General features: G+C 41.6%; 1 protein-coding gene across 5 annotated transcripts in view; it reads right to left on the bottom strand.

Annotated features, from left to right (window-relative positions):
- Positions 1 to 14,527, bottom strand: part of ATG16L1 (autophagy related 16 like 1) — a 90,205-nt gene extending 75,678 nt beyond the window's left edge. For 3 of the 5 annotated variants that reach the window (XM_069727774.1, XM_069727771.1, XM_069727773.1), the window contains exon 1: positions 14,166 to 14,511. In XM_069727774.1, the coding sequence (XP_069583875.1) occupies positions 14,166 to 14,280 (115 nt within the window). In that variant the 5' untranslated portion in view covers positions 14,281 to 14,511. Of the gene's footprint in view, positions 1 to 14,165 lie in introns of all 5 variants that reach the window. The other 2 variants (XM_069727769.1, XM_069727770.1) reach the window with 2 other exon arrangements.
- Between the last annotated feature and the right edge of the window lie 532 nt (positions 14,528 to 15,059).

Here is a 15,059-nt window from a genome sequence, read left to right as displayed (position 1 = left end):
TGGGCAATTGCTGCATACGCATCATCAATAGTAAAAAGTTGGTCACACAGGGTTAATAGCAGCGTTAATAGACTGCGTTACACCGCGGCATAACATGGTGCAACGCAGCCATTAACCCTGTGTGAGTGCTGACTGGAGGGGGCACAGAGTAGGAAGGTGTGAATTCCAGGCCAACCAATTGTATATCTTCTTATTACAAAATCTATTGACTAAAATGTACTTTCACGGTGGGAAAACCCCATTTAATAAATCAAGACCTTAAAGATTCAGCTCCCATACATAATTCCTCTCCTTCCTACTCCTCTTGTTACAGAATTTGGAAGGAACGAAAACCAAACCAAATATCAAAATTAAAACCAATATTTTCAGATTGCCATTTTTAAACAAGAAGCAGCCCCCACAAAAAGGCAAACTTCTGCAAAAGGACATAATCCTCATTTTATGAAACTTCCCCCTGCCACTCTTCTGGCATCATACAACGGGTTCGTGGAATTAAAAAAAAAACAAAAAAAAAAAACACTTCTCTACAGGAAATGATGCATCGGCTGTATAAACCAGAAAGGAAACCATATCTGTGCTAATAAAACGAAGAGGTTGTTCTAAAATACCCAGAGCAGATCCTGACGACTTCTTATCTGATAAATGGGGCAGAGGGTGCGCTCATAATAAAAAGCAGTCATAGAAAATGTACTTCGATGTAGGGCTGTGGAGACGGAGTCACGTGTGCACATAGCCTTATAAGTGTTAGATCTCCATGTACGTGGGCTTTGTCTAGATGGCGACTGGGGCTTGCTTGTAAACCAGACTATATAAGTTCTCCATGTTTTTTATTGCGTGTACTTGGAAAAAAAAACATGGTGTGGGTTGAAAAATTGTGCTCTTTATGGGGGGAATAAACTTCTTTTTTTAAACTTAACAGGAGGCCGTCTACATTTCATTGGTTGCTGTGATATTTCCAAGTCGGTTCCCTGGTAAACGTGGACGAGCGTCCCACTCAGCTAGTGCTGCCAGACACTTTAGTTGAAATTTCACATATAATCAGCAGCAAAAACAGCAAAACCTTCAGCTTGAACACCGTGTTTTTACTGCCAAGAAAACAGCTGTTGGCTGCAGAAAAAAAAAACTGCTGCAAAATCCCTGCATGTGAATATAGCTTAACTTAACAGTGACAGTCCGTGATCGCGACTGACAGCAGAGTCTACAATCCATCTTCTAAGCTGAAAACCAAAAAAGGTGTTTGGGTGACAACGTTTCCCATGGTCCTAACCCTCGGTGGAGCTACTGGAGAACAAATTACTGGGAAAGTCACAGCTGGATATGATAGAAAAGGGTCAGAAGATAGAAGATCACAGCTCGCGGCTGAGAGGTCAGAATTATGGCAGCATGGTGGCGCGGTGGTTAGCACAGCAGCCTTGCAGCGCTGGGGTCCTGGGTTCTAATCCCACCCAGGACAACATCTGCAAAGAGTTTGTATGTTCTCTCCGTGTTTGCGTGGGTTTCCTCTGGGTACTCCGGTTTCCTCCCACATTCCAAAGACATACTGATAGGGAATGTAGATTGTGAGCCCCATCGGGGACAGCGATGATAATGTGTGCAAACTGTAAAGCGCTGCGGAATATGTTAGCGCTATATAAAAATAAAGATTATTAATTAGTGATGAGCGAATATACTCGCTACTTGAGATTTCTCGAGCACGCTCGGGTGTCCTCCGAGTATTTTTTAGTGCTCGGAGATTTAGTTTTCATCGCCTCAGCTGAATGATTTACAGCTGTTAGCCAGCTTGATTACATGTGGGGATTCACTAGCAACCAGGCAACCCCCACATGTACTTATGCTGGCTAACAGATGTAAATCATTCAGCTGCGGCGATGAAAACTAAATCTCCGAGCACTAAAAAATACTCGGAGGACCCACGAGCGTGCTCGGGAAATCTCAAGTAACGAGTATATTCGCTCATCACTAGTCAGAATCAGTGTCGGCATCAGAACTGGAGCATGGAGTAATGGAGGAAGGTGGCCTGGCCTATTAGATCACATTTCTTTTACTTCAAGTATATGACCGGATGTGTGTACACGAGTTACCAGGGGATGATATGGCACCATGAGAAGAAGACAAGGCAAGACAAGAAATACCAAAATTGACCTTCTGTCACTATACTTTTCCCAAAAAATCCAATAAAAAGGTGATCAAACTGTATGTTTCACCAAAATAGTACCATAAAAAACAAGCCACAACACGTCCACTGACAGAAGAATGGTGGTGTGACACATAAAAAAGCCACTTAATTTTAAAAACTACAGTATCTCTTTTTTCGTACTGACCTAAAGAATCGTGTTTCCAGGTCATTTTTACCATACAATGAAAGCAGTAAAAACACCCAAAAAACAATGGTGAAATAGTGTGTTTTTTCACAACATCACCTCATTTGGAATTTGCTTTTTTTCACTACATTTTATGGTAAAATGGACAGCGGTATTCAATAACACAACTTGGTTGGCAAGGTATAAGCTTTCATATGGCTATGTCAAGGTGACAAAAAAAAAAAAAAGTATGGCTCTTGATAGAAGGAGAGGGGAAAATGGAAATTTATTAACGAAGATTGGCTGCAGCAGCGGGTTAAAGGGGTTCTACAGCAGCAATCACTCCTTCATTCTGCAGGCATTAGATATTACAGATGCTCATTCCTTTGGTTCTATATACAGACACCTTTATAAACTCAACTATGAAAATCACAGGATGGATAGACAGAGTAATGATATGAAAATTATGAAACAACGCAAATACCATTTTCTAAATCGCTTGATCTATTCAGTATGGAGTATCAGCACTGCTAGCAGAAATCCCTGCACTTATATGCCCTGGCTACCATTAACCCCTTAATGACCAAAGGCATTTTTGGTTTTGCATTTTAATTTTTTGCTCCCCTTCTTCCCAGAGCCATCATTTTATTATTTTTGGTCAAAATGGCCATGTGAGGGCTTGTTTTTTGCAGGACGAGTTGTACTTTTGAACAACAACATTGGTTTTACCATGTTGTCTCCTAGAAAACGGGAAAACAAAATTCCAAGTGCTGTGAAATTGCAAAAAAGTGCAATCCCACACTTGTTTTTTGTTTGGCTTTTTTACTACCGTATATACTCGAGTACAAGCCGACCCGAGTATAAGCCGACCCCCTAATTTTGCCACAAAAAAACTGAGAAAACTTAATGACTCGAGTATAAGCCTAGGGTGGAAAATGCAGCAGCTACCGGTAAATGTCAAACGTAAAAATAGATACCATAAAAGTAAATTTAATTGAGACATCAGTAGGTTGTGTTTTTGAATATCCATATTGAATCAGGAGCCCCATATTATGCTCCATAAAGTTTATGATGGCCCCATATAATCCTGCATAAAGGTTAACAATGGCCCCATAAGATGCTCCATAGACACATTTGCCCAATATAATGCTGCACAAATGCTGATTATGGCCCCATAAGATGCTCCATACAGACACTTGCCCCATATACCGTAATGCTCCACAAACGTTAATTATGGCCCCATACAAACACTTGCTTCATATAGTGCTGCACAAACGTTATGGCCCCATAGATGCTCCATACAAATGTTATGGCCCCATAGATGCGCCATACAGACACTTGCCCCATTTGCTGTTGCTGCGGTAAAAAATAAATAAATCACAGTCACCTCTCCGTCGCTCAGGCCCCCGGCACTTTCAATATTCACCTGCTCGTCGTTCCGGTGCCGCTCCATCTTCAGCGTCTTCAGCACTGACGTTCTGCAGAGGGCGCGCACTAACCAGGTCACCGCGCCCTCTGACCTGAGCGTCACAGCTGAAGATGGAGCGGTGCTCGGAACCAGGAGCAGGTGAATATCGCGCAGCGCTCCCCTCCCCATTATACTCACCTGCTCCTGGCGCTGTGCAGTCCCTGCTTCCCCGACGCTGCAGCTTCCTCCTGTACGGAGCGGTCACCGTTACCGCTCATTACAGTAATGAATATGCAGCCCCACCTCTATGGGAGGTGGAGCCGCATATTCATTGCTGTAATGAGCGGTACTATGTGAACGCTCAGTACAGGAAGAAGCTGCCGGCGCCGGGGAAGCCAGGGACCTGCAGGGACCGCGCCAGGAGCAGGTGAGTATAATTAGACAGCGTCCGCTCCCCCTCACCTGCCGACCCCTGGGTATGACTCGAGAATAAGCCGAGAGGGGCACTTTCAACCCCCAAAAAATGGGCTGAAAATCTCGGGTTATACTCGAGTATATACGGTATGTTCATTAAATGCTAAAACTGACCTGCCATTATGATTCTCCAGGTGATTACAAGTTCACAGACACCAAACATGTCTAGGTTCTTTATCTAAGTGGTGACAAAAATGTTCAAACTTTGTTAAAAAAAAAAAAAATTACGCCATTTTCCGATACCTGTAGCGTCTCCATTTTTTGTGATCTGGGGTCGGGTGAGGGCTTATTTTTTGCGCCCCCAAGCAGACACTATAATGATACTATTTAGGTGCAGATATGATCTTTTCATCCCTCGTTATTGCATTTTAATGCAGTGTCACGGCGACAAAAAAACAAACAAACCATAATTCTGGCATTTTGACTTTTTTCTTGCTACACCATTTAGTGATCAGGTTAAAAAAAAAAAATTTTTTAATTGATAGTTTGGGCGATTCTGAACACGGCGATACCAAATATGTGTATGTTTAATTTTTTGTTCATTGCTTTATTTTGAATGGGGCGAAAGGAGGTAGCGATTTGAACTTTTATTTCTTTTTTTCATATTTTTAAACTTGATTGCCTCCATGTAGTAGAATTACCTGATATGAGTGCCGACCACTGGGTGGCGCTCAAAGCAATCTGGCAGTGACAACTCCAGGAGACCTCTGGTTGTCATGCCAACGAACCGGTGACCCACGATCGCATGGCGGGGGTCACCAGAGGGCGGATTTCCAGCCCGATGGCCGGAAGAGCGAGTTAAATGCCGCTGTCAGCATTTTACAGCGGCATTTAAGGGTTGGTTAATAGCCGCATTTGGACCGCGATTCCACCCAGGGCTGTTCCGGGCACATTTCAGCTGTTAAAAACAGCTGACATATGAAGGGAAAGATGTGAGCTCAGACGGTGAGCCTACATCAAAAGGAGGGAGTCTGACGTGGGAGTCATGATGTTGCTTCTGATACCGAGCCTTGTTATATGATGTCCAATTTCACTAGCAGCATAAAATAGAACCAGTGGGATTTATTTATTATGCTTACTTATATAGTGCCATTAATTCCATAGCGCTTTACACACATCACAGTCCTCACAATCTAAATTCCCCATCAGTATGTCTGTGGAAACCCACAGAAACAAAGCCGCCTGTTACTTATGCTACTGTGAGCTGCATGTGTGGTCTAATCATGCTTACATGGCCTGCAATGTCTCCGGACATCTGGAAAATGATCAACTTGCAATGCGAGCTGCCAGCAGTGGATCTTGAGGATTTGCCCAAGAGCATTCAGTGCGGCCGAACCTTCCTCAGGCATTGAGTACTAACGTTAGACAGCAGCCAAGATGTCCAAGTGCAGGATCTGAAAACTTTGATTCCATTTTATCATTTGCAGATCAACATCTATCAATCCTGTGATTTGTATAATTCCACGACTATCCTCTGTGGTGACCAATGCCATAATCAAGGCATGTAGAGAGATAATTATCTACTATATAATTGTCTAAGGGTCACTTCCGTCTTTCTGTCTGTGTCACGGATAGTCATTGGTCGCGGCCTCTGTCTGGCATGGAAATCCAAGTCACTGATTGTGGGCGTTTTGCCACGACCACAACCATTGCCACGACCAATCAGCGACGGGCACAGTCCGGCGGCAACATGGCTGCTCCTTCCTCCCCGCAGTCAGTGCCCGCTCCGTACTCCCCTCCAGTCAGTGCTCACACAGGGTTAATGGCTGCATTGCACCACGTTAGGGTAGTCCCACACGTCCAGATAATTTCGGTACCGGAATTATCCGTGTCCGTGTGCCCGTGCGTTTCTGTGGCACATCAGTGTGGCACATGTGCGGCACATGTGTGCCCACTGGGTACCACACGCACCGTGCAGGAGACAGCGCTAAAGTTTAGCGCTGTCCCCTGCATCTGGTGCTGAAGCCCCATTCATATCTTCCCTGCAGCAACGTTTGCTGTGGAGAAGATATGAATATTCCTTTTTTTTTTTTGTTTCTCATGTTTAAAATAAATATCCATGTCCCCACCCCTCTCCCCCCCCTGTGCGCCCGCCCGCTGTTATTAAAATACTCACCCGGCTCCCTCGCTGGCTGGCGCTGCTTCCTGTCCTGGCCACACCTTCTACTGTATGAGCGGTCATGTGGGGCCGCTCATTTACAGTAATGAATATGCGGCTCCACCCCTATGGGAGGAGGAGCCGCATATTCATGACTATAATCGGCGGCCCCACGTGACCGCTCATACAGTAGAAGATGCGGCCTGGACAGGAAGCAGCGCCAGCCAGTGAGGGAGCCGGGTGAGTATTTTAAGAAATTGATGCGTATGCAGCATCAATAGTAAAAAGATCTAATGTTAAAAATAAAAAATCATCATACTCACCTTCCTGCGCCTTTCCCGCTCCTCTCGACGCTCCGGTGATGGCTCATGCATTGCGATCTCACGAGATGACGTAGCAGTCTCGCGAGACCGCTACATCATCTCACGAGACCGCTACATCATCTCACGAGACCGCAATGCACTCTTGAGACCGGAGCGTGTGAGGAGCATCGGTAAACGCTTCCTGGATCCACGGAAGGTGAGTTTATAACTATTTTTATTTTTTTTTAACAGGGATATGATGCCCACATTGCTATATACTACGCCAGCTGGGCAATATACTATGTGGACATGCATATTCTAGAATACCAGATGCGTTAGAATCGGGCCACCATCTAGAGATATATATAGATAGATAGATAGATAGATAGATAGATAGATAGATAGATAGATAGATAGATATATTCATTCTGCTATATAATTGTCTAAGGGTCGCTTCCGTCTGTCTGTCTTTCTGTCACGGATATTCATTGGTCATGACCTCTGTCTGTCATGGAAATCCAAGTCGCTGATTTTTGCCGCGACTAATCAGCGACGGGCACAGTCCGGAAGAAAATGGCCGCTCCTTACTCCCAGCAGTCAGTGCCCGGCGCCCGCATACTCCCCTCCGGTCACACAGGGTTAATGTCGGCGGTAACGAACCGCGTTATGCCGCGGGTAACGTTACAGCTGCTAATAACCCTGTGTGTCCCCAACTTTTTACTATTGATGCTGCCTATGCGGCATCAATAGTAAAAAAAATGTAATGTTAAAAATAATAGAAAACCCTCTGTAGTCCGCCGAGCCGCTCGCGCCGGCCGCCATCTTCCGTTCCCGGCGATGCATTGCAAAATTACCTAGAAGACTTAGTCTCCCGAGACCGAAAAGCCATCAGGGTAATTTCGCAATGCATCCTGGGAACGGAAGATGGCGGCAGCCGTGCGCGTATCGCCGGAGCTTCGCTGGATCCCAGGGGTGAGTATATAACTATTTATTTTAATAATTTTTTTTTTTAATAGGGATATGGTGCCCACACTGCTGTATACTACGTGGGCTGTGTTAGATACCGCGTGGCTGCTATATACTGCGCGGGCAGCGTTATATACTACGTGGTTGCTATATACTGCGTGGCCACTGTTCTATATTGCGTGGCCTGTATTAACGCATCGGGTATTCTACAATATGTATTTATATAGCAGCCACATAGTATATAGCACAGGCCACGTAGTATTTATACTGTGTTCCAAATTATTATGCAAATTGGATTTAAGTGTCAAAGATTTAATTGTTTTGTTTTTCAAATAAACTTGTGGATGTTATTGTGTCTCAGGGCTCAATGGATCACTGAAATCAATCTTAAACACATGTGATAATTAGTTTTCCAGGTGATTCTAATTAAAGGAAAACTACTTAAAAATTATGTTCCACATTATTAAACAGGCCACAGGTTTCAAGTAATATGGGAACTAAAAAGGATCTCTGCTGCTGAAAAGCATTAAATAGTGCAATGCCTTGGACAAGGAATGAAAACATTAGATATTCCATGAAAACTTAAGAGTGGTCATCATACTGTGAAGAGATTTGTGACTGAAATAGAGCACAGACAGAGTTCATGCAGATAAAGGCATAATGAGGAAGGTTTTCTGCCAGACAAATTCATGGGATTAAGAGAGCAGCTGCCAAAATACCATTACAAAGCAGCAAACAGTTATTTGAAGCTGCTGGTGCTTCTGGAGTCCCACGAAACTCAAGGTGTAGGATCCTTCAAAGGCTTGCTGTGGTGCATAAACCTAATATTCAGCCACCCTTAAACAGTGTTCACAAGCAGAAATAGTTAAAGTGGGCCCAGACATACATGGACACTAATTTCCAAATAGTCTTGTTTACTGATGAGTGTCGAGCAACCCTGAATGGTCCAGATGGATGGAGTAGTGGATGGTTGGTGGATTGCCACCATGTCCCAACAAGGCTGCGACGTCAGCAAGGAGGCGGAGGAGTCACATTTTGGGACAGAATCACAAGGAAACAGCTAGTAGGATGCTATAAGGTTCCTGAAGGTGTGAAAATGACCTCTGCAAAGTATTTAGAGTTTCTGTCAACTTTCTTCCATGGTCTAAAAAGCAGAAACGTGCCTTCAGGAGCAAATCATCTTCATGCTGACAATGCACCATCTCATGCTGCAAAGAAACCTCTGAGTCATTGGCTGCTATGGGCATAAAAGGAGATAAACCCATGGTGTGGCCACCATCTTCCCCTGACCTCAACCCTGTAGAGAACCTTTGGAGTATCATCAAGCACAAGATCTATGAGGGTGGGAGGCAGTTTACATCAAAACAGCAGCTCTGGGAGGCTATTCTGACTTCATGCAAAAAAATACAAGAGAAACTCTCCAAAAACTCAGAAGTTCAATGGATGCAAGAATTGTGAAGGTGATGTCAAAGAAGGGCTCCTATGTTAACATGTAACTTGGCCTGTTAGGAGGTTTTGGAGTTAAATAGCTTTTTGTTCAGTGAATGTGACCTCCTAATGCTGCAAATTCCACAAATGAGCATTTTCAGTTCTTTAAAACATATGAAATGTATAGAAATTCTACTGTGCCTAATAATTTGGAACAGTGCATTGAGTTTTTGTTCATTTTGGAGATTATACTGTTATCATTGAGAGGTTTCTTCAATAAAATTTGATGTATAATCTAACGTGTAAGGACTTATTAGACTGACTGTCATTTGCACCGACCATTTAGGAAAATCCATGTGTATGTGTGTGTATATATGTGTGTGTGTGTGTGTGTGTGTGTGTGTGTGTGTGTGTGTGTGTGTGTGTGTGTGTGTGTGTGTGTGTATATATATATATATATATATTAGATGGAGTCTAGAATCCATATATACTTTATTTATTCAAATGTAAGAATAATACAATTAATAAATAATAGTAAGAAAGAACAAAAATAATAGGCAGTATATGGAGAAAACACCAAACAAAAGTTCAAAATTGGTGTGAAAATGTCACTGAACCACTTCACAACTAAATATATATAGTTTTGGTAAATGGTATTATCATTTTTTTGACGAAATTCGGCAGGAGCTTGAAGAGCAACGTCACTGGGCCCGCCTCCACGCAGTAGAAACTTGCTGTGAGGTAAAAATTCAAAAATCACACCAAAATGGCGGGCGGAGTGTGTCACAGTACGGCACGTTTCTGATTGGTCGCTCGCAGCAGGCGGCAACCAATCAGACACTGGACACTGTTGACGTCACTTATCTCCGGACATTAGCTCCGGACATTAGCTCCGGACATTAGCTCCGGACATTAGCTCCGGACATTAGCTCCGGACATTAGCTCCGGACAAAGCCACGGAAGTTGGCACAAATTGCAGGAAGTAGTATTCTAGGCAATTATATATTAGACTAGATGGCAGCCCGATTCTAAAGAATCGGGAGTCTAGAATCCATATATACTTTATTTATTCAAATGTAAGAATAATACAATTAATAAATAATAGTAAGAAAGAACAAAAAATGGCTGCACTCACCAGCTCTTGACAATTCTTGTTATTTAAGGTACAGTTACACAGGATCCATGAACATGCTTATGAGGGGAGGGATGAAAGACATCAGACGACAACTTTGCGTGTTGTGGCAAATGCCACAACAACGGTTCTTTGCTTAAGAACAATAATGTAAATAATAAATAATATGTATCAATAACTATGTATATTGGTATGTTCTATGACATTTTAAAATATTTCATTATTATGTGGAAAGGCTCTTAGTACCCATACTGGCGCATACTTGTGTGCCCATCAGGTATTAAATAGGCAGTTTATATTGCAGAGAAATTGCTGGGCAATAATGGACAATGTCCTTATGTGGCAAATAATAGAGCAATATACCCAATGTGGCAAAGAAGAGGTTAATAAACGGCAGTCTCTCAGTATAACAGTCAGTGAATAATAGGCAGTATATGGAGAAAACACCAAACAAAAGTTCAAAATTGGTGTGAAAATGTCACTGAACCACTTCACAACTAAATATATATAGTTTTGGTAAATGGTATTATCATTTTTTTGACGAAATTCGGCAGGAGCTTGAAGAGCAACGTCACTGGGCCCGCCTCCACGCAGTAGAAACTTGCTGTGAGGTAAAAATTCAAAAATCACACCAAAATGGCGGGCAGAGTGTGTCACAGTACGGCACGTTTCTGATTGGTCGCTCGCAGCAGGCAGCAACCAATCAGACACTGGACACTGTTGACGTCACTTATCTCCGGACATTAGCTCCGGACAAAGCCACGGAAGTTGGCACAAATTGCAGGAAGTAGTATTCTAGATATATATATATATATATATATATATATATATATATATATATATATATATATATATATATATATATATATATATATATATATATATATATATATATATATATATATATATATATATACACACACACACACGATATATATACTGTACATACACACGCTATATACACATATGCACACACATTATGTCATGGACCCGTAGAAGTGCTGATTGCACGAAATGGCCGTCGTCCACTTGCCCTCCCCGCTCCCTCACAATAACCTGGCATGTGTCTAATATAATCCGTGTTATGGACTGAAGGCACATTAAAGACGTTCATTTCAGCATACTGGTGAGTGCCGCTGTCTTTTATCTCTTCATATGGAAAATGGAATTATCACTGTTTTGTTAAGCTGAGTGCCAGAATCCAGTTGCTTTTGGTAAACTACATGTGAGAGGAATAGCAGCTTTAAAAAGGAGAAGGGCTGATGGTGAAGGTTGGTGCCATTCCACTTCTATACAAGGAATATACACACTCCACACACACACAAACAATATACATGCACACTATAAATAGTACACAGATATTGTATATACACACACACACCATACAGGGTGGATAAAAATCAATGTTTTTTTTTTTTTAAAAATAAATAAAAAAAAAATTAAAATAAAAAAAAAAATCGGGTTTTTTTTATTTAAATCGGATTTTTTTCAATAAACTGCTTTTTGAGGAAAATATTTTACCATCCAAAGGTTCTTCCATCATGAGATAAAGCTGAGTTGTTTAACTCAGTAGAATAAAGGCTGTATATGTGTAACATTCACAATGCCTTGCTCTTCCAGAGGTTTCTGTAGGATTATTAGGCAGTTTCTCTCCTATATTATCACAGACGCTCGCTTTACTTACTCAGTTCTCAAAACTGAATTTGACTCCGCAGAGGTCCCAGCCTCTTCTTCACGGCAAAAATGTTACAACATGAACAGAGTTGAGAAAAAAGACCTTAATCCTATTGTTCTACAAACCTATGAATACAGAATCAACCCCTTCAGTGCCAAGTCCAAGAAGTTAGACAATATGTTTCTGATTGTTTGGAGTGGAATAGATCTGCACAACACAAGAAGAATGTGAATCTAAGTGTGAGGAGGAGGAAGGGCAAGCAGACAAGAAAATGAAAGTGAAACTTTGAGCACAATACTGCAGCATAGCCACAGACAGACAAGTCTGGATCTGTTTGTGTGTACGATCTGAGGTTTATTACATTCTTTCCTTATAATGGCAGCAGGCCGTAAAAGAGACCCAGTTTGGGAATATTTTAATGAAGCTCCTTCGCCTATCGGTACGGCAGGCATGCGTGCAAAATGCAAACGATGCAACAAAGAGATGCAAGGCCTGGTGGCGCGAATGAGGCAACATCATGAGAAGTGCGGTGATGAAGATGACTCACCGCAATCAGAAACATATTGTCTAACTTCTTGGACTTGGCACTGAAGGGGTTGATTCTGTATTCATAGGTTTGTAGAACAATAGGATTAAGGTCTTTTTCTCAACTCTGTTCATATTGTAACATTTTTGCCGTGAAGAAGAGGCTGGGACCTCTGCGGAGTCAAATTCAGTTAGGTAGAAACTTTGATTTAAATCACTGATTTAAATCAAGCCTTACTGACTAGTGATTTAAATCAAATCCACCCTGACACCATATATACATAGTACACAGATATTGTGTATACACACACACACACCATATATACATAGTACACAGATATTGTATATACACACACACACACCATATATACATAGTACACAGATATTGTATACACACACACACACACCATATATACATAGTACACAGATATTGTATACACACACACACACACCATATATACATAGTACACAGATATTGTATACACACACACACACCATATATACATAGTACACAGATATTGTATACACACACACACACCATATATACATAGTACACAGATATTGTATACACACACACACCATATATACATAGTACACAGATATTGTATATACACACACACACCATATATACATAGTACACAGATATTGTATATACACACACACACACCATATATACATAGTACACAGATATTGTATACACACACACACCATATATACATAGTACACAGATATTGTATATACACACACACACCATATATACATAGTACACAGATATTGTATATACACACACACACACCATATATACATAGTACACAGATATTGTATATACACACACCATATATACATAGTACACAGATATTGTATATACACACACCATATATACATAGTACACATATATTGTATATACACACACCATATATACATAGTACACATATATTGTATATACACACACCATATATACATAGTACACAGATATTGTATATACACACACCATATATACATAGTACACAGATATTGTATATACACACACACCATATATACATAGTACACAGATATTGTATATACACACACACACACCATATATACATAGTACACAGATATTGTATATACACACACACCATATATACATAGTACACAGATATTGTATATACACACACACCATATATACATAGTACACAGATATTGTATATACACACACACCATATATACATAGTACACATATATTGTATATACACACACCATATATACATAGTACACATATATTGTATATACACACACACCATATATACATAGTACACATATATTGTATATACACACACCATATATACATAGTACACAGATATTGTATATACACACACCATATATACATAGTACACAGATATTGTATATACACACACCATATATACATAGTACACAGATATTGTATATACACACACACACCATATATACATAGTACACAGATATTGTATATACACACACACACCATATATACATAGTACACAGATATTGTATATACACACACACCATATATACATAGTACACAGATATTGTATATACACACACACACCATATATACATAGTACACAGATATTGTATATACACACACCATATATACATAGTACACAGATATTGTATATACACACACCATATATACATAGTACACAGATATTGTATATACACACACACCATATATACATAGTACACAGATATTGTATATACACACACACACACACACACACCATATATACATAGTACACAGATATTGTATATACACACACACACAATATATACATAGTACACAGATATTATATATATATATATACACACAGACACGTGGTGAGGGGCCGCGGCACTTACACTGCAGGATGAGCTCCTCGAAGGCCTGCCTCTGCTCCCGGTCTCTCCTCCGCAGCTCCCGGGAGATGTGAAGCTTCCAGCCTGGGAGAGCCCCTGCCCTGCAGCCGGCAGCCATGGCGGCGCGGTGTCCTCCGGCGGGCGGCGCTCTCACATGGTGCGCTCAGGGCTCCGAATCAGTAACCACGTGTGACTGCAGCGCCCCCCGCAGCCTATACCAGCACTGCCCGGCCCAGTCACTACACCGGCGCCCGGCTGCCTCCTACTTCCTCTATGCTCCTCTGCACAAGCTGCTCAACCTTCCACCATATCCGCCGCAGCCCTGCGTCCCTGGATCCATTCACGCCGTGACGCACAATGATGACGTCAGATAAGTGCGCCCTGCGCCACCAAGAACGGTCTGCGTGTGCTTGACGCAAAATAACGCTAGAGTCATTAGAGGAAAAGTTATATCCGTGCCTGTGACAAACAGCAGGTACCAAAAATCATTATGAGTGATTAATGAATGGCATCAGGTGAACGCGCGACTTGCGGCGGCCATGTTGTGGTTGGCAGAATGTTGCAGACGTCATCAGGTGACTTCTAATCACGTGTTCTACGTTCCCAGCTGCTGTGGTAATAATACACAGGAGGAAATGGCGAGGCTGAATTTGGTTTCTTACTCGTCAGTTTCTTATTCGGCATTTTTTTCTTTTCTGTTTTTTATAGGTTTAACAACAAAAAATAATCATCACAATAATAAAACACAATCCAGCGAGGTGCCCTGATGTGAATACACTTAAAAAAGGCTACAAAAACAATAAAACTGGCACAAGAATGGGCATCAAAGTGGGCACCAAAGAGCGCTGGAGAAAGGGTTAAATGCCTTTGGGCCACTGATCTCACACTGCAGACATA

Source organism: Ranitomeya imitator, chromosome 5, assembly GCF_032444005.1.
Source record: "Ranitomeya imitator isolate aRanImi1 chromosome 5, aRanImi1.pri, whole genome shotgun sequence".
Classification (NCBI taxonomy): Eukaryota; Metazoa; Chordata; class Amphibia; order Anura; family Dendrobatidae; genus Ranitomeya; species Ranitomeya imitator.
Note: the sequence above shows the minus strand (reverse complement) of the source record. Positions and strands in the feature narration are given on the sequence as shown.